This window comes from Vespula vulgaris, chromosome 4, assembly GCF_905475345.1.
Source record: "Vespula vulgaris chromosome 4, iyVesVulg1.1, whole genome shotgun sequence".
Lineage (NCBI taxonomy): Eukaryota > Metazoa > Arthropoda > Insecta > Hymenoptera > Vespidae > Vespula > Vespula vulgaris.
In genome coordinates, this window is record NC_066589.1 from 8,275,381 (window position 1) to 8,299,195 (window position 23,815).

At 31.0% G+C, this 23,815-nt stretch overlaps 3 protein-coding genes across 4 annotated transcripts in view; all 3 read right to left on the bottom strand.

Moving 5' to 3' along the window:
* Positions 1 to 2,100, bottom strand: part of LOC127063012 (eukaryotic translation initiation factor 5B) — a 32,699-nt gene extending 30,599 nt beyond the window's left edge. The window contains exons 1-4 of the mRNA XM_050992153.1: positions 1,785 to 2,100; positions 789 to 1,183; positions 532 to 715; positions 60 to 392 (exon numbers count right to left, since the gene is read on the bottom strand). Of these exons, the coding sequence (XP_050848110.1) occupies positions 60 to 392; positions 532 to 715; positions 789 to 1,183; positions 1,785 to 1,818 (946 nt within the window). The 5' untranslated portion in view covers positions 1,819 to 2,100. The remainder of the gene's footprint in view (positions 1 to 59; positions 393 to 531; positions 716 to 788; positions 1,184 to 1,784) is intronic.
* Positions 2,101 to 3,260: 1,160 nt separating this feature from the next.
* LOC127063017 (putative inorganic phosphate cotransporter) lies at positions 3,261 to 13,979 on the bottom strand. Of its 2 annotated transcripts, XM_050992182.1 has the most exons (5): positions 13,475 to 13,979; positions 10,313 to 10,419; positions 6,360 to 6,583; positions 5,114 to 6,011; positions 3,261 to 5,016 (listed from the first exon to the last, which is right to left on the bottom strand). In XM_050992182.1, exons 3-5 carry the CDS (start codon positions 6,546 to 6,548, stop codon positions 4,679 to 4,681), a joined length of 1,425 nt encoding a protein of 474 aa, XP_050848139.1. In that variant the 5' UTR covers positions 6,549 to 6,583; positions 10,313 to 10,419; positions 13,475 to 13,979; the 3' UTR covers positions 3,261 to 4,678. The 2 variants fall into 2 exon arrangements, with proteins under 2 accessions (XP_050848139.1, XP_050848138.1); XM_050992181.1 differs by lacking the exon at positions 10,313 to 10,419 and having other exon boundaries at positions 13,475 to 13,978.
* Positions 13,980 to 19,742: 5,763 nt separating this feature from the next.
* On the bottom strand, positions 19,743 to 22,278 carry LOC127063022 (baculoviral IAP repeat-containing protein 5). Its single transcript, XM_050992189.1, has 4 exons — positions 20,875 to 22,278; positions 20,307 to 20,510; positions 20,101 to 20,221; positions 19,743 to 19,941 (listed from the first exon to the last, which is right to left on the bottom strand). The coding sequence occupies exons 1-4, from the start codon at positions 20,886 to 20,888 to the stop codon at positions 19,828 to 19,830; spliced, it is 453 nt and encodes a 150-aa protein (XP_050848146.1). The 5' UTR covers positions 20,889 to 22,278; the 3' UTR covers positions 19,743 to 19,827.
* Between the last annotated feature and the right edge of the window lie 1,537 nt (positions 22,279 to 23,815).

Sequence of the window (23,815 nt, forward strand, 5' to 3'; positions counted from 1 at the left end):
TTATCAAGTCGAAGATCGTTATTAATCGTTCATTGGAAAATATTCGTTTGGAAACGTACCTGCTCTAGGTTTCTTATCTCCCACATCAGGCAAATCTAAACCCTGAGCCTTAAGAGCATCGATCATAGCTTGAGCTCTAGCTCTATCTTGTTTCTGCTTCGTAGTTAAAAGTTTTCCTTCGGCTTTCAATCTTTCCTTCCTTTGCTTTTCCTTCAATTTTTTTCTTTCCTTCCGTTCTTGTTCCAATTGAAGTTGTTCTAATCTAGCTTTCTCCCGTAATTCTTCTTGCCTTATCCTTTCTTCCTCCTCTCGTTTTAATCGTTCTTCCTCCTCCTTTAATTTTCTTAAAGCCTCTTGCATAGCAGCGATGGTCTTCTTACCCGGTCCTTTAGCTGAATCATAAGTTTATTTATGTAACATAAATGTAGAAATATATTATTTATATAGAAATTGTTTGTTGGGATCCTCTTAGTACGTGGAAATCATATTTAGAAATATTGCGTAAAGTCGTGCAAGTGTAAGACGAAATACCTTTTTCTTTAGCTTCCTCTTTAGCACCTTTCTTCTTCTTCTTCTTTCCTTCCTCGGCTTCACCCGCATCTCCCTCGGCTTCCGCAGTATTAGGTACTTTCTCTTCCACATTTTTCTCATTTAGCTTTTCGTTACTTTCAGGTTTTTTCGTTACTTCACCGCTCTCAGCTTTTTTGGTAGCCTCCTGCGATCAAATTTGTTATCGATTAAATTACATATCGTATGCTAACGACGCGTTTGAAATTTCTCTTACTCACTGCTTTTTTTAGAGCCAATTTCTTTTGCTTCTCTCGTTCCTTCTTTTCTTTCTTTTTTTGAGCTGCAGTTTTTACGGTACCACCTTCCATATCGTCATCGGCGGTAACACTTGCGTCGTCGACGGCCGCTTCATTATTAACGTCATTTTTCGAATCTTCCTTTACATCCTTATTTTCACCTTTATCCTTTTTCTTATCCTTCTTTGCTTTCTTCTTTTTATCCTCGTCGACTTTTTGTTCCGATTCATCTTTGACTTCTTTATTATCTTTAATTTCTTTAACATCCTTTATATCTTTAACATCTTTGACAGGTACTTTCTGTCCAGAATATTCCAATTCTAATTCTGCCAAAACTTTCTCTATGTCTTCGTCGCTATCGTTACGCTTTCTTCTTGCTATTCATACGGACAAATACTTTTTTAGTTTATAACCATCTTGTCTTATGATACCAATATCATACATTAAGAATTAATCATAAAGCGTTAAATCATATATAACGTTTTAAAAAGATAGTAACATACGCACATGCAATGTATAAAATTCAAATATTTATGATAATATCAAGAAAAAATTCAATTCGTTAGAATTGGCAACATATATCTGTAATAATAAATTATATAAATATTCATTTCTTCGCATTTGAAATATGTTGCTATTCTATTATTTCACATATTATAGAGAAAATATAGACGTTATAAAATGAACACAGTAATGTATAAAATAATCGTAGAATTCTTTCAATGTACAATACTTCATCGAATTTCTAATAGATAGATTATTGCGAAAAGTTACGTAAATACAATATATCGAGACGAAATGTTGGTTACATGAAGCACATATGTTATCGGCAGGATTGAGGTTAAACGAAAAGCAGACGACAGTTGTTAGATCGAAAAATAGCTTTCGATTTATGTAATAACGTATACGTGGATTAATATAAACATTGTCTGTTATAAAATTAAATGATATAAAAATGACTAGTAAATGTTTCCTCACCCTTTTTCCCTTTTTTCGGTTGAGATTCCTGCATCTTCCACTGATTTCGAGGAACAACTTTCTTTTATACAATAAGTATTTTTTTTCGTTCCGAATTTCTTAATTTATTAAATTTTATTACGTTTTCAATCGTCCTTTCTATCATACGGATGATATCTGTATGCAGATCCTTTTGTACTCTGATCACGAAAAAGGCTGTACACCTACGGTCAAATCATGCCATACATACTCCATATATACAATAAACGTTAGAGAATGGTCTGAAGTTGTTTAGAAATATCTTTAGTCAAATATCGTTTCACCACTGCAATCGCTCCCGATAGACTTTTATTATCGAATAATATCGATATTTTTAAAGATTTTCGCATTCTCTGATCTTAACCAATCACGTGATGTATATTCCTACATCGTCGTACGTGATTGGTTTATAACTTTTACTTCATATATTACGAGAAAAAATGCATTTGAAATATTATTTTCTTATAAAATACTTCGAGAATAAATTATAATTATGTTTCATCCCTGTATATAGATACGTAAATTAATTCTTAACGTAACCAAACGTAAATGAGAAAAGAATTGAATGTTCCCTGAAGGAACGTCTGTCATTGGCTCATTCTATCGGCGTGAACCAATCAGCTTGCAATATAATAATGCTTACGAATATACAATCGTTAAAATTAACCAATCAATATCGTTGTCTTGTGTGACGTCACGAAGGTGCCAAGCGTATCTTTTTTAATCTAGTAAATTAACATGCATTGAAATAAAAACTAAAATCTACTCTTAATTTTAAAGATTATTTAATAGTATGTTTACATTGCTATATAAAGTCTCAAAGGTAAACGGATATGATTATTAAAATAGCGTATCAAATAATTATTTAACAGGAAATAAATAGAATAAAGTGGAATCAAGTTTAATCTATTCGATGTTATCAGGAATTTGATAAGAAGTTCCGATTTAATTAATTAAAAGATTAATACAATCTAAAACAAGTAAAGTCATCATTTTTCTTTTCTTTCTCTTTTTTTTTTTTTGATATATATTTGAAAAATGTACATTATAAAGTTATCAAGTATGGAAAATTTACAATTAAATTCTATATCTGTTAACTACATTGCTCTTCAATATGATGTTATCCGATATTGTCTACCAATTAAGAACACGTTAAAAGTACTTTCATTTATAAAATCATAAGGTATTGACCACTTAATATATATGTACATATACATACTGTAATCAATCTAAATTTTATCAAGATCATAAGTATATTGATGGTTTCATATATATATTTATATATGTAATCAATCTAGATTTTATCTTTGAGTGATCTAAGAACTTATCAATTTAAAGTACCATTGGGTGTAAAGTATTATTCAATAAAGGAATTTTATAAATTACGTTATATATCGTAATACATTATACTTATTCGTATAAAAAAAAAAAAGAAAGAAAACAAAGAACAATCGAATATTTCCGATATTACAAATTAACAAATTGATTGAAGAATTTTATTATTCTTATATTTTTTTTTCTTGATTTATTTTATTTTTTTTTTTTTTTGTTGAAAAATCTTCCAACTCGATGCCTTATACAAAATATCACCATGCATGTTTTATTTACAAGTCTCGGAAAAGTCAAAGGTATTCTTTGTACTTTTTCGTAATTTATACATATACACACGCATATATATATATATATATATATATATATATATCTGCATATACATTAAATAATTCCTACATATAAAGTACATTCCTAAAATATTTCAAATATCGCCGAAATTTAACATTTTTGTATTTCGCAGCTCGAGTTTTTTGCATTGCTAATTCGTCGATTGGGTAATGCAATTTGCGGCGGGGCTATTTCGAAGGAGCAATGAAAGGCAGCAAAGCGCGAAACACGTAACACAACATAGTGAAAGCATGTTATTACACGAATTACGACGCATATAGAATTCGAATCGACATTACCCAGTAACCATGTGTATAAGATAATAACTCGCTACGAATTAACATCCATCTTAATGCATTTACATTGCACAATTTTCTTTTACGGCGTTATTCAAATGAATAATATTTAACCGTAATTGATATATACTAATCTAATAAAATTACGCATATGCCGATCTCTTTTTCGCAAGATCGTTCGTCAAAATTAATTAATAATTAACATTATCGCATTGAACGGGAGCACGCAAAAATGAGAGCGCCGCTGAATGTCTGTTGTATGATATAAAAAAAAAAAGGAAAAAAAAAAGGAAAAAGAAACAAAAAATCTTACAATTGCAATGTTCTCAATAGCACCCGTTGTCGTGTTATCAGTCTCCCTTTCTTGGACTCTTGATAAGAAAAATAATTTTTTTTTCTTTTTTTTTTTTTTTTCAAGCGAAATCGTTCTTTCGAACACTGCCTTCTTCGAAATGAATATTTTCAATTGAAATCAATGTAAATTATTTGGTCAAATAGAAATTTGTAAGATCTTTACACGATATCAAGAAATTATCGAAATCTGAATCTTTATGACAGAAAACTTCAGATAGTCGATTTTTATAAAAGAAATTTGAATTATATAAAAGAACTGTAGATCAGTCCTGTTTTAATCGTAAGTACTCAAATCTAATCAAATTTAAATCCAAAATCGATCGATTCGATTGACGTTCGTCGTGTCGAACAAGAGAGACAAAGAAAAAGAGAATACTTGAAGAAGAGTATGATCGCACGACTGAAGACACGAGGAGATCCAATTGTTTTTGCTAAAATTAAAATGACGAAAGAAAAAAAGAAGAGAAAAAAGAAGGAAAGAAAGAAAAAAAAAACAAAGACGAAAGAAAAAAGAATTAAAAGAGTGAAATCATTTCGACGAAGAATCATTTTCTCATCGCTTTGTGATTACGACGATATCTTTCCTGCTTTCTCTTGTTTCTCAATATCGTGTTTACGCCGCCTTTCCTCTCTATCTCTTCTTACGAATTCAGGATCATTCCAATATTGAACCTCTCCGCTCGCGTAAAATACGAAAATTAAATTGGTAACAACGAAAACAGCAAATACGACCCAAAATACGAGTCTCCATTCGGTCATCAATTCGTTCGGCGTAAGTGCTCTTACGATGTAAGGTGTAAAGATACCACTTAAAGCACCTATTCCATTAACCACAGCCATCAGCGAGCCGGAGTAATTCGGACTGAGATCAAGTCCGTTTACCTTCATGCCGGGATAGAAAGTACCTGTTGAAAGAAAGTATTTCGTTTCGTTTTGTTTTTCTATTTTTCTTTCGATTCTTTTCTTCTCTTGCCTTGGCAAAAGTAAATAGATACAACATACCCATCAGAGTCATTCCGATGGTAAACATAACGACGACAATGGTCCTGTCACATTCGGCGTAGGATGCCCCAACTAAGAAAATACCAGGTCCAATGGAAGCTATCGTCGTCCCGAGTTTTCGTACGTTCGTTCGTGACATAAATCCACTTGTGATCATCTTGTCGGCCAACCAGGAAGATATTAAACTAGAAATCCACATGCAGAGATACGGAAGAGAGGACAAATAACCGTTGTTCTTGATCGAGAACTTCATTACGTTGTTCATGTACGTTGGGAGATCAGTGACCATCGTGAAGAAGCCCCAATCGTGACCAACTTGAGCGGCTACCAAAGCCCAAAATGGCACTGACGTGAACATGTGTCGCCACGGTACCAAAGGTGGTTTCTTATGTGTATGAGCGCTCATTCGGTCGTGCAAATATTTCAATTCGCGTTCGGAGATGAACGGATGCTCGTCCGGATTGTTATAACACAATATGATCCACATAATGAACCATAATACACCTACCGCACCAAAAACATAGAAAACCGCAGCCCAACCAATCAGTGAATCTTGAAGAATCACACCGGAAACGGAAGTACCGAAAACTGTGCCGAGTAAAGCACCAGCGAATACCAACGAGCCAAGTTTCGATCTCTCTTCCGGAGGTGTCCATTGCGCTAACATCGAGTTCAATGCAGGAAATGTCGTACCCTCGCCGAGACCCATCAAGAAACGTAAAATGGTAAGTGCAGTGGCTCCTCCCCATTCGACTGCGACCGGTGTTAAAAGTGTTGTCACTGCGGTAGAAAGAATTCCTAAACCGAGCGAGTACTTTCCACCGAATCTCTCAGCCAATAGACCTCCTGGCAGATGAGTGAGTATGTATCCCCAATAGAATGAAGACAATATCATGCTCTGATGTAGCAAAAGAAAGAAAGAAAAAAAGGATATATTAGTACATGTGTCTGCTTAGTAAAAAATGTAGATAAGTAGATGGATAGATGGATAGATGTATAGATAGATAGATGGATGGATGGATAGATAGATAGATAGATAGATAGGTAGAGAAAGAGAGAGAAAGAAAGTTAAGTGAAAATGAATAAGATTCGATCAAATGTTTGTGTCAAATTTCCAAATTGCATATATCGCACATAGAACTCTAGAATAGTATATATAAATATTTCATTTTGTGTTCATATCATCAGAAGTAAAGAGGAAACATTATTGTTATACGTTCTTGATCGGTCAACTGGCTTTCCTCACCTGTTGTCCTACACTCCAATCGTAAGTGCCAGATAGTTTCTGCTCTACTGGTTGATCTTCTTGAAAAACAGGACAAGTATTGTCGAGCGAGGCATTTGTTGTTTTATTACTAGGTATGACCATTTGCGTCAAGGCGATCGACAGGCACACTCTCATGACGTAGGCATTGAAGATCGCAAAAAAGCCCATCACGGCAAATACCAAACGTTGCGGTACTCCCGCACCTAAAACAAAACCGGTAACACATTCGCTGTGTTTAGAATCGAATGATCGAACGATCTAGTGACTTGAATTCTACATATCGTTAGAGACGTGAACGTTCGATCATAGAATTCCAAACGATTGCATTCACCGTTGCCTTCTATCGATTTGGTTAACATTACATACATACATACATACATATATACGTGTATATTGTATATACGAATAAAATATATGATCGAGGCTGCACTATGAATAATTTTTTTTTCTTATATTTATTCTTTTTTCTCCATTTCTTTAACTTCCCCTTCTTCGTTAATTTTTTTTCTCTTTTTCTTTCTCTTTCTTTGCGGAATGATCGACCATGATATAAGCGGTACACGGTAGTCGATCGAAAAATCCTCGACATCTATTTACAAATTTATTTCCGTCTTCCTTATTATACCAATTAGACATTTAAACGGCATCGGATTTCTAATACCGATTTGATAGAAAATTTAATCGTTTGCAACCAATCGAGATTTAACAATTACTTGTAAACATGATTATACAAATGTTAATACGTAATCATTCAAAATTAATGCACTAATCTATTATTAAGAATAGCGAGAAAGAAAGAAAGAGAGAGAGAGAGAGAGAGAGAGAGAGAGAGAGAGAGAGAGAGAGAGAAAGAGAGAGAATGATTCACGTCAAAACGTAGAATATTGAAAACCGAGGTCACATCGTAATACCAAGAGAGGCATCAAAATTCGAAGGACATGACCCTTGAGAGTACGTCTACCCTGATACGACGATGGCATGTCGATCACGATCGACAAACTTCCGTTCAAGTCAAAAGCACGATCTACGAGAGAAAGACAGAGAAAGACAAGAGAAAGAGAGAGAGAGAGAGAGAGAGAGAGAGAGAGAGAGAGAGAAAGAAAGAAAAATAGAGAGAGGAGATCGATAGAAGGTCTTGTACACCATGCATTTACGTGCTCCTCGCGACAAAGTCGATCGTTACGTCGAAAGGAAAGCAGGAACTCGAGAACGAGGGTCGAGTCGAGGTCGAGGTAAACTCTGCGCCAGGAGAATTGCAATTAGCAATCGTTGGATCTTACGTTAGACTTTGTCATCAGAATAAAATGAGTACAAGAGAGAGAGAGAGAGAGAGAAAGAGAAAGAGAAAAAGAGAGAGAGGGGGATGAAGTTATCGATAGATACTAATAAGGAGAAAGGGATCGAGAATCGAACGTAATTATAAAATTCGACCTTCGTTAACTGAGTCGATCGATTATTATTAATGAAAAAAAGAAAAAAAGAAGAATAATTCCATTCTCTGACCGATCAAGAATTCTATCTATTATAATAGTACGCTCAACTTTCGCGAACAACTCTTGACTCGTAATATATTTTTGTTTGTTTCTTCTTTTTTTTTTTTCTTTCTTTTTTCTTTCTTTCTCTAGAATTATCTTCCCAATGAAAAATTTTGCTTCGATTAATATTTTCGAAATAAATTCCCGAAATTCTTCGTAATCGATCGGATTCTATCGTAATCGCTTTTAAGAAATAATTAATCCGATTAATTTCAAGGATCTAACGATTGATAAATGATTATATTGTGATACAGTTTGCGATTAATTTTAAAGGATAACGATGATTCATTATTTTAGCGAGACTAGACGACAATCGTAAGAATAATGATCATAATTAAACGTTACGACAATAATATGGATGAGGTAAATTGCGAGGAATTTCGTGAGGAATTAATGAGAAAATAAAAAAAAAAAAGAAAAGAAAAGAAAAAAAATTGCAAATATAAAGAAATACCGAAAGGAGGAGAGTGTGTGAGAGAGAGAGAGAGAGAGAGAAGATATATGTATTTGCCAGTCACATTGCAATGTTTGCTTCATTCTTTGAAAAAAAAAAAAAAAAAAAGAGAGAGAGAAAAAGGAAAAAACGAAAGAAAAAAGAAAAGGGGAGAAAAAAAGAAAGAAAAAAAAATAAAAGAACAAAACAAACCACTGTGGAATTCAAAAAGTTCAGACACGTAACACTTTTTTTACATCGACAATTTCCCTCTCTCTTTTTCTCAAGTGGAAAGGTACGCTAGAGGATCACGGTATGCAAGACATCGCTCATTCTTTGCAAGAGGTATAGAGATATAAAGATAGAAAGGAAAAGATAGATAGAAAGAGAGAGAGAGAGAGAGAGAGAGAGGGAGGTAGAGAAAATTCTTGTCAAAACATAATTGAGCAAGGCGCAAATGCAAACGTAATAAATTTAATATCAAACGATTATGTAAGTAAGTCTCATTACGTTTCTTGAATTATGATTACTATGATAGTATAAAAACGATTGCTAAAAATAACAACGATTCGTTCTTCTTTCTTTCTCGCGCTCGTAAAAATCGCGACATAGCAAATTAGTGGGTGCTTGTCATTTTCATGGACGCATACATATCATCAAGGTCTCTCTGTCTCTCTCTCTCTTTCTCTCTCTCTCTCTCCCTCTCTTTACGTATGATGTATACATATTTGAAAGAGTTCTCCTTGTAAATGACGAACGTACGGATATTATAGGTCTATGTACTTACATATGCAGATGTATATATATTATATATAGGTTTGTGTTTACATATGTAGAACGAAACGAATTGTAAACTCGTAAAAATTTGCTAGGATATCTTAGCTATAGTCGTAATCGTAGTCGTAGTCGTAGTCGTAGTCGTAGTCGTCCCAGACGGTTCTCCTTTTACACGCTCGAGAGGAGGAAATCGTTGTATATGTGTCTGTGTGAATCGTTCTGTTACGAGTTGCGCGTTTAGAAATCGCTTATTTTCTACGCTCCACTTTGATAGTTCCTCTCGATTAGGAAAAGAAAGAAATTAAACGCGATGAGGAAGGTTTCTAGAGCATTTCCCATTTTCCATTGATGATCAGCGATATCGATTCGTTCATTAGAATGACACATATTTCTTTCTCTCTCTTTCTCTTTGTCTGTCTGTCTGTCTGTCTGCCTGCCTGTCTGTCTGTCTGTCTGCCTAACTGTGTTTCAGTAATTCTCTGTCTCTTTCTAGTTTTAATTAGAAGAAGATACCTATCAACGGTACGTCATTCTTATTATCTTATTCTCATGTTTTCTTTATTTACTTTTTTTTGTTTTATTTTTTTCTTTATTTTTTTCTCTTCTTCCTCCTCCTTCCTCTCTCTCTCTTCTTTTATCGTGTACTATAAATTCGCATAAAATCACGTTCGCACGTGATCATTATATTACGACTGAATTAATTACGCGAAGTTAACGGAGATACACGGATTATAATAACGCGTTTCGTCCTAATGCGGAACGGCAATATCATCGATGTTATTGTTTTTTATTATTTAAATTGCAAAATAATAAATATATTGTTTAATAATAAATACGTAAAAAAAAGATAAAGAAAAGAAAGAAGAAAATTTACATTTGCATCAGGTAATGATATTAACGTTTCATCTTCTTTCGATCATTTTCTCGATGAATGATCGACATGATCGATCACCATGAATCAATAATCCTCTTATATATTTCGAGTATCGATTGTAATCAAAAGATCGATCGATCGGAATCTATATACCGTATAATCAAATTCTTTTAATGTCAGACATAAATATTATATCTTTTTTTTTTTATTTGCATCCAATGATTTATGAGACAGAAACAATCCCATACGAATTAAATATATTGTAATAAAAGCCGAAAGGTAATAAGTGAAAATGAATTTACGATTTATATACTTTTAGATCTTCCTCTATTTCTTCTTCTTCTTCTTCTTCTTCTTCTTCTTCTTCCATTTTTTCTTCCTCTTTTTCTTCTTTTTTCTCATACATTCATATAAATATACCTATGTACATGGAAAGATACATTAACGATTGTTTTATCTTATCTCGCGAAGAAGGGAATTCCAAAATATACACGAGAAATCGAAATATACTCGTATCGTTGTTTGTACACAAATTCTATACAAATCGAAAAAAATTGATTCGCTAGAAAGAGAGAGAGAGAGAGAGAGAGAGAGAGAGAGAGAGAGAGAGAGAGAAAGAAAGAGAGAGAGAGAAACGAGACGGGACGAGACGAGACGAGATAACGAGAAAAGAACGAATCATTCGAACGCAAGAAACTTAATTCCTGTAATCTTCTGTCACAGAGAACAACGATTTCCGTCTTTAATGAACGATTACTATAATAAATGAGCAAGAAGAAAAAAAAAGAAAAAAGAGAGAGAAAGGGTAGTGCATCTTCTTATAAAAGAAAAGGACGAAAAAGAAAAAGTAATGATTTAGACGAAAAAAAAAAAAAAATGTAGAGATGAAAAAAATGAGATCAAGGTTGAAAACTTTCTTCGAAATTTTGTTCTCTCCTAATCGAAATGAAGAGTATAATAAAGAAATGAGAAATTTAAAGATCGAATTAGATAAATATCGAAAGTAAATGACGAGATTTTCATAAAAGGAAGAATGAACGACAGATAAAAAGAAAAGTAATTTAAACGGATATCGTCAAAATTTTGAAGAGATAAAAAAAAATAAAATCAAGGTTGATAACTTTCTTTTAATTTTTCTATTTCCTAATCGAAATGAAGAGTATAATGAATGAGAAATTTAACGATCGAATTTTCATAGATAACGAAAGTAAATAATGGGTCCTTTATAAAGAGAATAAAAAACCGTGATTAAAAGAAAAAAAAAAGAAAGAAAGAAAGAAAGAAAAAAAAACTGACGAGAAGAAAAGAAAATAATAATTTATAAAAATTCTAACGAGTGAGAAAAATAATATCAACGTTGAAAAATTTCCTCGAATTTGTTTACTCTGTAATCGTAACGAGGAGTACAATAAATGAAGAATTTAGCGATAGTATTTATAATATATAGATATTAAAACGGACTAATGTAATTGCTGTATCATAATTACGAAAAAAAAAAAAAAAAAAAAGAGGAGAAAAAAAAAGAAAAAAAATCACACACATAAACACACAAAAGAAAAAAAAAGAATATCATCGTTGTAATCACTTTGTGAGTGACTTTTATAAGACTATTATCAGACATTTTTTGAATAACACGAATACCATCGTGTCCTCTGTATTATTCTCTCAATACAATTATCATTGATACATTCAACCAAACCCGATTACATGCTTTTACTTTTGTCGTTATTCCTCTAGTTTCAATTATCGTTCTCGATTATAGGAAACTGCGCCTTCGTGCATTATTATCGAACAGGCTAATCGAGTTGATCGATTTGATTTCATCGTTTACGTAAAACTTGCCGCGAGCTTTCAAAGACGAGAAGTCACGTTCGTTCGTTCGTTCTTTCGTTCGTTCGTCCGTTCGTTCGTTCGTTCGTTCGTTCATTCGTTTGTTGGACGTTCACAAAATTCCAAAGGAGTCGTAAGTTTACATATATATATATATATATGTACACATACATACATACGAGGCTTAACGTATGTGTATAATTACTTACGTCTTTACATATCGCACAGTTTTATTTTTATACGACGTCATTATTTTTTTATTTTGTCTTTTTTTTTTGTTTCTCTTTTTCTTTTTTTCAATTTTTTTCTCTTTTCCTCTATACACACTCATAAACGCTTTTAATAAATTTGTCACATCAGTTGAATTACCAAGTATTACGAGGAAACTATTTCACTATTTCCCAAATGATCTTTCTCCCTCGGATTATCCTCTATTGTCTACCATTCCCCATTAATCCTTTACAAACTATCGCTAAACTTATTTTCCTTGTTATATTATTAAATATCTGCGAACGTAACATACTTGAAAAATATTTGGTTAAATTAATTTTTATCCAAATAATATATATATATATTCGATGTTTTTTGTATTTTAAAGTTTCTATTATTCGTCGTTCATAAAAATTGATTCATAATTTTGTGGGAAGTTCATCCAAAAGAATCGTACAATATCGATACTTGTCATTTGAAAAAAAAGGAAGAAAAATGGTTGCACTTTATTGGTCGTACATGATCAACTCAATTATGCAAAAGTTTTGATTAAACAAAAGAAAGAAAGAGAGAGAGAGAGAGAAAGATGGAAATATAAAAATTACTGTGATTAAAAATAACAGGAGAGGCAAAAAAGATAAGAAATTAATAGTAACGTGAAAATATATATACATACATACATATATATGTATATATATATATATATATATATATATATATATATATATATAAAAATATCGGAATTTGTTCTAGATTCTATAGAGAGGAGCAAAAATTTATTTCTTATCGCTTGTCCTTCGCGACTTTAAAGATCTTTGGACTATCATATTTCTCGAAAAGTTATGACATTGTTAGATCAACCCCAAGTGCTATCGATAAAGAGAGAAGACAACCTTGTCTTTATCATTGACAAATGTTACCAACTTGTATCGCTCATCTTTTCTTTATCCAATTAAATTTTAACACGAGCGTTGAATACATCGTGTCTTTCAATATCCAATCTTTATAAAATTAAACAAAACAAACAAAGAGAAAGAGAAAGAGAGAGAGAGAGAAAGAGGAAGTATAAAAATATCAAACAATAAATTGAATTAATAATATTTTCGAAATTGACGTACTTAGTTATAAAGAAAGAGTTTAAAAGAAAAAAAAATAATAAAAGATATAAAAGTAAAAGAAAAGAAATTAAACAAACCGATAAAAATTCTCATATTATCTGTATATACGTGTTAATACGTATTAACGAACGTATACATAGATATTACATCTTATAGTTAGCCGGTTAAAGATTCCTGACTACGCGAAAGGAAACAACGGCGACGAAGTATGTCCAGTTTTCTCAAAAGATTTGAAAACACAAAAAAAAATTGTGAGTCGTGTACGTATGCGCATGCGCACGCGTGTAAAAAAGACAAGCTTCTTGATTCAAACTTACAGCATACTTTCCAAGCCGACAGCATCTTGATATTATCGTTCCAGCTTCTAGTCAACGACGATGATTTTCCTTCTTATTCGTTCTTTCCTTTTCTTTACGTTACGAAGAATAAGAGAAATATATATATATATATATATGTATATATGTATATGGTGAGTACCAACCACCCTGCTACTTTTTTTCACGACACGACAAATTACTCGAAATCCTCTTTGATTCTTTAGATCAGTAATATCCTCGTTAGATATAAGTACCAATAAAGAATCTTATTTGACGAAAGAGAAAGAAAATGAGTGAGAAAAAGAAAGAGAGAGAGAGAGAGAGAGAGAGAGAGAGAGAGAAAGAGAGAGAGAGAAAATAAAAGAGAAAAGAAAGAAAAAAAATTACACGAAAACAAAAAAAAAAGAAAAGAAAAAGAGAATCCCGAAGAAAAATATTAGACAGGTGGCTGGTTACTCGTCCGATTAGGGTCGATCGACCCTCGTACGCGCCTTTCGATCGACTGAATCGGCATCCAGCACAAATTCGCTTTATAAATGGTAGCCGTTAAGCGCGCGAAGCAAGAAAGAGAGAGGAGAAACACGCGAGCGTGGCGATAAGGCGAGCCCATACTCTCTATACACAACCGGCATCTAAGTTAAACGATTTAGACGACGGTGAAACCGAGAACGGATCGACGATGATCAGATCAGATAGTGATCGAGCCAATCGAAAAAAGGAAAACAAGATTTTCTAGGGTTAAGGATAAAAATGATGAGGATGATGATGATGATGATGATGATGATATGTATGTATGTATGTATTTGTACGTATGGAGGGAATGGAGACACAGGAATAAAAAATGAAAGAAAAAAAAAAAGAAAAGTTTTCAACTCAGTGAAATCTCTCTCTCTCTCTCTCTCTCTCTCTTATTCATTTACTCACACGTGTCACTTCTCTACTTAGAGATGATCAAACAAAAAGAACATTTCCTGATCTATACATACATACACACATACATACATATATATATATATATATAGTTAATCCATGAACGTTACTCGATTAATTTTTAACTATCGTGTAACTAGGTAGACAATATCGATATCTCTTCTTTTTATATTGATTAGTTAGTTTCAGATTCTTTATCGTTATCTCATTTAATTTCCTGCAACTCCCTTCCCTTTCCATCCCAACTCCCATCTCCTTCAATTAAACACTACTCCTGAGCCATAAGGATCTTCTTTTACGATGACATTGCATTATATCGACATCTTGTGAAATAACATGTAACGGTTCTATTTGTAAAAGAAAGGATCGAGAAATTAATCGATCTAGGTGAACGGGTATATACATATATATATACACACACACATACACATACGTGTTACTATGCTTGATATAATAAAATTTAACGAACCTGAGAGTATATTACATATACGTATATATATATATATATATATATGAGGAAACCTATATGAAGGGAATCTTCGTTGTGAAAAAAAAAAAAGAAAAAACGGAAAAGAAAATAGAAACAAAAATTCCATTCATATTTCTCTGATATTTCGAGATTTTATATAATTCCATATAATTTTAATATTTGCTTTGACAGTTTCGTGGATTTATTTTTGCGTATGCTCGATAAGAAATATTCTTTACGAAGATCCACAAGGAAAATCTTTCTTGAAAATTTATACGATCTACTCCTCTCTCTATCTCTCTCTTTCTCTTTTTCACGCATACGCCGTTTCTAGTGAAAAGGATTAAAAAAAAAAAAAAAAAAAGGAGAATTGAGAAAGAGATAAATAAAAGATAAAATATACAAAATTTTGCACGCAATTAAATACCGATAAAGCAAAAAAACCAGGCGCAACCTTCGATTAGAAAAAGAAAAAAAGAGAGAAAAACGCAAATAAAATCGATTAACGATTATATCGAACGATAACGACAAGTGTTCGTCAAGCATGTGTATGTATATACGTGTGTCTCTCTTTCTCTCTCTCTCCCCCTTTATATCGTTTTTACTTCCTCATATAAACTAAATACGTGTTTTTTATTTTTTTTTATTTTATATAGAGATCTTTTTTCTTTCAATCTATAAATTGTTTTTGAAAAGTCGAACACTGAAAAATCATCAAAATGATGAAAAGAGGATTGCAATCTTTACGCTTGATTGATTTATATGTACGCATTTAGATCCAAGATAATACTTGTAAATACGAGGTCGTTCTTTTGTTTCCTCTTTTTCTTCTGGCTTTTGCATATGCATGTAAATATATATATATATATATATATATATATATATATATATTGAGAATTAGAGCAACACGTGTAAAAACGTATACGACGTTCAAAGTGTTGCAAGTGATTACTTTCCATTGCTTTTACAGGGGTTGTAAGAAAAAGAGAAAAAGAAAGAGACAATGAGACATATACAAAAATTCTTCTTTTTCTATCGGAAATATAATAAGTTAAACCGTGGCGTTCTAACTGATTGCACGAACGCCTTGTAATTCGAAACTTTACAATATGCTGCTTTTTTAACGTCCTTCCAATCTTTTTTCTTTAATTTAACTATCACATCGATCTTTTAAGACATATCGTTTTCACAGATTACAATCGTTTAAAGAATTCAATTTAAAAAAAAGGAAGTTGGATTAACGAATTGATTGTTAAAAAGAGAAAAAAAAGAAGGAAAAAAAATGAATAACAAAGTTCGTGTAATATCGAAATGGTTTCTTTCTACTTGATCGATAAAAAAAAGAATATATATATATATACATAATATATATCTTTATATATATATATATATAAATATTCTATGTATAAAAAAAAATTATTTACAGACTTGACGAGCCTCCTTTACTTCGACTAGTCTTATCTACTTAGACAGGCTACCATCTCTGAAGTGTTCATTCCAGAGTGTCGTCTTATCTTCGATTATCATAGATGATCGATGATAGTACAGTCTTATCATATATAAACTCAAATATTTCAACGTTCTCCCCGGAAAATAGGAATGAACGTTTTCTTTTTTTTTCCCCTCGCGCTTCTTCTCCTCGAACGCATGATTATACTTTCAAGTTTCTTTATTTCTTTCTTCGTTTCGATCGACACGATCTCTTCTCACTCACTTGTTATTCTATCTCTCTCTTTCTTTCTCTCTATCTCTCTCTTTCTCTCTCTTTCTCTCTTTCTCCCTCATTCCTTAGAAAATGGATTGTAAATCGAAAGGTTCTAAGACGTACCCGAGGATTCTTTCGAAATTCTATTTCCACGAAACTTCATTTGCAATGCGTCACGACTTTCTTGGCATTTTTTTCCTGATCGCAAGGCAATGGTACCAGCCTGTTAATACCTGGAATAACATAAAAACAAAAATTACGACTCTCTATCTAAACTAAGTGAAATCAAACGTGAACCATGAATGAATATATAGTTATGAAATATACATATATAATAGATGTTTATATGTTTACTAAACGATAATATATAAATACGATTGTATTATGATTATTTCCAATTAGAAAAAGAAAGAAATAAATGAAATATTTAATATCTACATCATACTAACTCTGTTTACGTGAATGAAATCAAACGTGAACCATAAAAGAAATACATAAATATATGTGTACATACACACATATATATATATATACACAGACACACACACAAATGTTTATACGTTTATGATCGATAAATACATTAAATGATAATATATCAAAATGATTGTATTACGATCATCTGGAATAAGAAAGAAAAGGAAATAAATAAAATACGGAGGATTTATCCCCACTTTAAAATTCAATTGCGTCTCGACAAAACGAAATAAGAACATCCAAAGAGAATCATCTCCATCGAATGGAATCTTCTGCGTTGGTAAAAGGAGTTAAGAACGTTTACCAAACGCTCGAATATCTCGACGAATATGTCGTATCAAATACCCCTTCGCCTTCCATTATTATCTCGCTATAACGTCCAATCATTTTATCGTTTTTATCTCGATAAACATAGGACGGGGCTAAAACGTTTCTTGAATAATCGGCCATAGTCTCTTGGGATTACGCTAGTCTACAACAGTAAATAATATGGTTACATTAATAGACAGTTTCACATTAATATTTTAAGTATTCGTCGTATCACTCTTATTTGACAATAAGATTTTTAATCGAGAGATATTAACTACTTATATATATATATATATATATATATATATATATATATATATATGTCTATAACACGTTTTCCTTTTACGCATTTGTCATAATCACTTTAAATCCTCTATCGTATTTATACGTATTTATAGAATCGTACGATTGTGTATGTAGTACATATATGTATGTATATTTATATGTGTATGTACTACTTTAAACGAAACGCTATCGTTTCGATATTTGACTTTATACTTTATACTCTCGCTTACTATGAAGAAAAAAAAAGAAAAAAAAAACAAGCCGCGCAAATCATGGATTTTTCAATCCTTTCGTCAGAGTCCATCGTATGTTCATCTCTTAGGAGACAAGCTGTCGTATTTCTCGCTAAAGGCAGATTCATTATTCACGTCATCGTATAGATGCCGATAATAAAGTAAAAGAAATTGAGAGAAAGCAAATCTAACCAGACAAGGACGAATCTTTAGACACATATGTTTCTTTTAACTTTGTACTACGATAATCGTACAAATCGAGGACAAGGATCCAACAATAAAGATTCGTTTTGATTCCTACTTTTAGAGTTCGTATTGGTCAGCTTGATATTCGTGTTCCATGAGTCGGCACTTACCAAAAATGAATCTACTACTAAAACGAATTCGACGATCGTTACTTAGAATCGTAATTCGTTGTTCTGTACGATGAACCGTAATCCTTGACATCTATTCGACATTATTTTATACGAACTGCCGGTGTACGGAAACACAATTTATAGATAGTCTTTAGGGATCATTTTAATCTAAATTCAAAGCATCGTTTATTATATGTATACGCATGTTAATTTCTTAGCACGTAGAAAGTAAGTATATACTTACGTATTTATTATTAATGTATGTGTTTATATACATATGTATGTATGTACGTATGTTAGTTTCTACAAGAAGGACAGGTAGAATCGATTAATGTAAACAAAACACGCCTTACGAATTTCGTATTCGTTACATGACAATATAAACGTATTTTTAAGTTCCTTAACAAATTATCGTTTTACATCGTTTTATCGTATATATTATCGTGTAATAGTAATATCGAAAAATTGACGATTCGGGCATGAGGAAGAAAAAGTGTATTCGTGAGCCTGAAATAACAAAAAAGCAGAAAATTGAAAATTAAAATAAAAATATTCTTGATCGATCAATTGACGCGTTCGCCGACAAAGCAAATTGATTTGATCGAGCAATGTTATGCTTGCTTGTCACACACATTTATCGAAGGATAGAATAGAAAATAAAATGTAGAAACTTTCCTTAAAGATGTATCAAAGCAAATGCTTGATTCGCGACACGAACACGACCAAGAAACGAACGAATAGTCCGGGAAAGGATCGTTTCGACTCTCAACCAAGATGCATAATCGTATACGAGCTTTCTAGGAAAAACGTTCGATGACCGCTTCGTCAGCGATGCATACCCTAAAGCAAGATAAGTTTCACTTGTGTTAACGTACCATCAAATATAAATTTCTATGTATATAGTAAAGAGGAAACATATTTTGTATATTTTGATAATTATAAGTTCTCTCTCTCTCTCTCTCTCTCTCTCTCTCTCTCTCTCTTTCTCTCCCTCTTTCTCTCAATAATTTAATTTTCATTTCACTTATAAAATAATATTACACTTGTATCAGTTAACAAATAAAATGTAATTGGAAACAATGAAAAAATGTTGTAATCTAAGAAGCAACTACTTGAAAGATTAAAATATATAAAATTGAGGTAACCTATCGTTTTCATTTATATATCGAGATTATTTCGTAAGTACGTAACTGTATCTACTAAAAGATAATAAATATCAGTTAAAAGATAAATCCAAATTAAAATACTTTTCTCGATACTTTACATTGCAGAAAAAAGTTAATATATTATAAAATACTGATTAAGTTTAGGCGAAGCAACCGAGATACGCAATACATATACAGATGTTTCTGAAATTTATGTCTCTACATAATTATATATCCACGTTACTTCGATCCACGTGAATACATAAAGATCAGACCATATTGAACCTTTTTTTTTCTTAATCAGGATATATAAGATATATTGATTTGCTACAACTATGTTATTAATATAAAATAAAAATATATATAAATATTAATAAATTTTATTATAAAGAAAATATATCATCTAAATTTTATTAAAAAATATATCATATACTTCATCAATGTAACTTAACTTCCTCCTCTTTTCTGTTTTCTTATACTTTTAAATAATAATGGTATTTCTTCTACAAGCTTAGCTGCTTCGTCTTTTACTTTAGATTTCGCCTTTTCTAATTCACACTCCTAAAAAATAAATTTCTAATTAATAAGAATGTTTACAACCTTAAAATTCATATATATTTGTTAATAAAAATAACCGTTACGTATCTGTCTTATTTATCAGAAATATCTATTACTATACGTTTCATCTATAATTTACATTTAAAAATGTATTAAACTTACACATTCTTTCAAATTATACGCTTTTATTAATTCAAATAATTCGTAAACGGTCCATAGGCATTCATCTTGTTTTTGTAGTTTTACAAAGGCACACGATGGTTGATGATTCTCATGTTCTTTCCTAAAATTCATTGATGATTCAACGATGATAAAGAGATGAATAATATAACGAAATAATATTAACAATATATCAACAAAATACAAACCATGGATCATCCGTAGATTCCCAGCCATCAAGCTGCTTAGAACAAATAAAACATTCTGCTAAATCTGGTTCTTCCTTTGTTGCTTTGGAAAAGAAACCAGCAGAAGCCATACGTTCTGGAGTACAAGAATCTTTGGAAGATTGGTAAGGCCAGTTTTTAAACGTTTCCAATCTTACCGTTCTCCAAAATAAGGATGAAGTAGCTCTATTGTTATTGACATTAAATAATATTTGGACATAACGTAATAAACAACAAAAATCAAATCATAGATAAGATTCGCCGAATTTGTCTATTTCTACTGTGCCAATAAACGATAAAATTGAATAAAACAAAGTAGTAAAAATCTCTAAACGACTTCTATAAAACTGAATCTAAATGCAATGCAAAGAAAAATCTAAAATTCATGAATATAAGACGATCATTTTGAGAAAAAAAGTCGCACTAATATCATTTTTCTGCGCATCATCGATTAAGCTAATTAAAATTTAGGTTAGATTATATATCATATCGAATATTTTGCGTAAATTTGAAAAATTAAATTTGATAAATGTGAAGTGTATATACGTACGGTAAAAAATCCATATCGGGTGTACCTATCTTACGATATAATCTTGTTAACGAAAAATGAACGACCACACGATTACTTGTCGCTTTTCTCTGCCGATGTGTAACTGCCAAAGAGAGCGTCGCAACGATAATAAATAAATATCGAATTCCACGTAAGTTTCTTCTTTTCACTCTTAATAAACCACGAGTTTTTCTTTGTTTCTTTTTCTTTCTCTTTCTTATTTATGTTTATTTATATCATTTACACAATACATATATTTATTTCATACATAAAAATCTTTAAAGAACCGTTCAACACTTTCAAATGTTTTAACCTAACCTTCCATTACCTCATTCAACTCTTCTCATTGGTCGTTCTACATCGTTACATTTGTTTTTTGTTTGCATACTTGAAAAAGCGCGAAACTCGAATAATTAATTCTCCATTATCTTTTATTAACATCGAATGACAACAACAACAATAATAATAATAATAATAATAATAATAATAATAATAATAATAATAATAATAATAATAATAATAATAATATATAAGTATGTATTAATCTAAAAAATCGATCTTCGATCGTTCAGCTATTATTCTTTCATTTCGTACTTCTCGAACATTTTATCGAGACACAATTACAATACAAATAAATTATCGCACAAATAGATTTTTCCGATTCGTAAAGCATCCATTAGATTTTAATGCTATACTATCCAAATCTACTTGAACTTCCTAATATAATCAATAATGGCAGCAAAACAATTGTAAAAAGACTCGGCCACGAGTACTTACGCGTCGTGTCTTCTCTCTCTTCTTATTTTTTCTATTTTTCTTTCTTTTGAAAATTTTATCACAGAGTATAAGAATAATTATACAAGAAACGACACAGTAATATAAATTACAAAAATGACATAAATCAGGCGTGTGTCAATATTCCAATCGAACTGATCGAAACGTAATGATAATACTTTGAAAATCTGTCTGTATTCCTATCTTTTTTTTACGTTTCTCAAATAGCTTCGCACACAAACGTATTATATTATTTACGTATATCGTAAGTAATACTCACACATTCGCGCATGTCACGAAGAAGAGCAATGTACACAACAACTATAAATTCATTTTGTCCTCGGTGAGACACGTCTTTTGTGTTGCTCTTATTTATACATACGTGTATCGTACGCACACATACACATATATGTATTTGAAAACAAAGAACATGAGAAAATAATGGAAATGTTGGATATTTTGGAAACGTTTCCATTATTATTACATTACATATTTATTAAACACTTAATTAAGAAATCTTTGGATAAAAGTGATATTCGTTTTAACAAATCTCGTTATTTTTTTTTTTAATAAAAAATAAAAAGTTACTTATAACATAAATATTCGAACGAATCATACAATATAGATATTATTCGTTAAAAAAAAAGACAATAGTGTGTGTGTATATATATATATATATAATGTCTGTATGTATATATATATATATATATATATATATATACATACAATATATAATATTAGATTATTAGAAAATGTGTCGCATTACATGTACCAAGTGAATCGTATATAGAGATAACCTTAATTTTTAAATGATAAATACGATGATATATATATATATATATATATATATATATATATATATATATATATATATATACATATATATATAGAAATTTTGCAATACTTATTAAAAATCAGAAATGGAGCAAACCAAAATTAAAATTTATTTTCAAAATTACCATATATGTATATATACATATATATATATTTTTTTTTTAATTTATCGAAATTCACTGCATATTTTAAGAAATACATACAAACACGACATATATACGTTCTTGATCTGAAAAGGATATCAATAAGATATATTAACGAAATACGATATTTTTCGAAGATGTACATACATACAACATACGTAAATGTATAAATAACTACAAATATGTATATCCAGATAAGGCATAGTTAAGGCAAGCTGCACGAGATAAGTAGGAAAAAATGTATTAACTTATAAAAACAAAATTATACTACTTATTTTGTTCTTTTTTTATTTGTATCTCTAGTGAACTTTTTGTTTTTTATTTTCATTCAAATCAAGGTATAAAACTATAAAAAGAAATATCGTGAATTAGGCACTTTAGAATGGCAACGTATATGCTATATGTTTGTTAAGAAGGAATACTTATATATCGTTTAATTTTATTGAATTATATAACACATCAAACGACGCGATGATAGCATAATGAAAGAATTACTTAGTTGGGAAAAAAAAAAAGACAAAATTACTGAAAGAAGGATAAAGAAAGAAAAAAAAAAAGAGAGAGATCTATTAAATTATTTTACAAATCTAAAAAATTATTTTGAAATTTATCGCAGGATTTGTAACCGTGCCAAACTAGAAAATCGTTCTATCTGATAGAGATCTACATTCACGATTAAAAGGATTTATACTTCACGATATCTACATATGTATATGTATATAACTTATAGATAATATCACCTTATCTAGCGATTACGTAAATATTTCTGATACCCATCTTCAAACTGTTTGTTTACGCATCTTGCCTACACGTTTAAATTTAATTCCTAAACATTTTTATTTACTTGCTTAAGAATAACAACAACAACAACAATAAAGACACCATATCTATTGTTGGCCCAAACTTTTTTTTTTTTTTTATATTCGTCCTTTGGATACTTTTGGCACGAAAATAATATTAAAATTTGTAGTTTTTGTGATACTTGTATATATATATTTTTTTTTGTTTAAGAAACTTACAAAAATTGCATTATTGCACGTTGTTAAAAAAAAGAAAAAAAAAAGAAATCTTACAACATAACTAGATTTTTATTGTCAGGTGTTCATTGATTTTTTTACTCGAATGAATGAATTAAATATAACATATAGATATATGTGTATATGTGTGTGTGTGTCTGTTGGTAACACGAT

Excerpts from the sequence above, each read along its gene's own strand:
- LOC127063017 (XM_050992181.1), bottom strand. The coding sequence starts at position 13,499 with ATGCTGTCGGCTTGGAAAGTATGCT. Across the intron at positions 6,584-13,474 it reads GTCGGCTTGGAAAGTATGCT|GTGCGGGAGTACCGCAACGT; the intron begins GTAAGTTTGAAT and ends GTTTTGTTTTAG. Across the intron at positions 6,012-6,359 it reads ATTGGAGTGTAGGACAACAG|AGCATGATATTGTCTTCATT; the intron begins GTGAGGAAAGCC and ends TTGCTACATCAG.
- LOC127063022 (XM_050992189.1), bottom strand. Across the intron at positions 20,222-20,306 it reads GAATCTACGGATGATCCATG|GAAAGAACATGAGAATCATC; the intron begins GTTTGTATTTTG and ends AATGAATTTTAG. Across the intron at positions 19,942-20,100 it reads CGTATAATTTGAAAGAATGT|GAGTGTGAATTAGAAAAGGC; the intron begins GTAAGTTTAATA and ends TTTATTTTTTAG.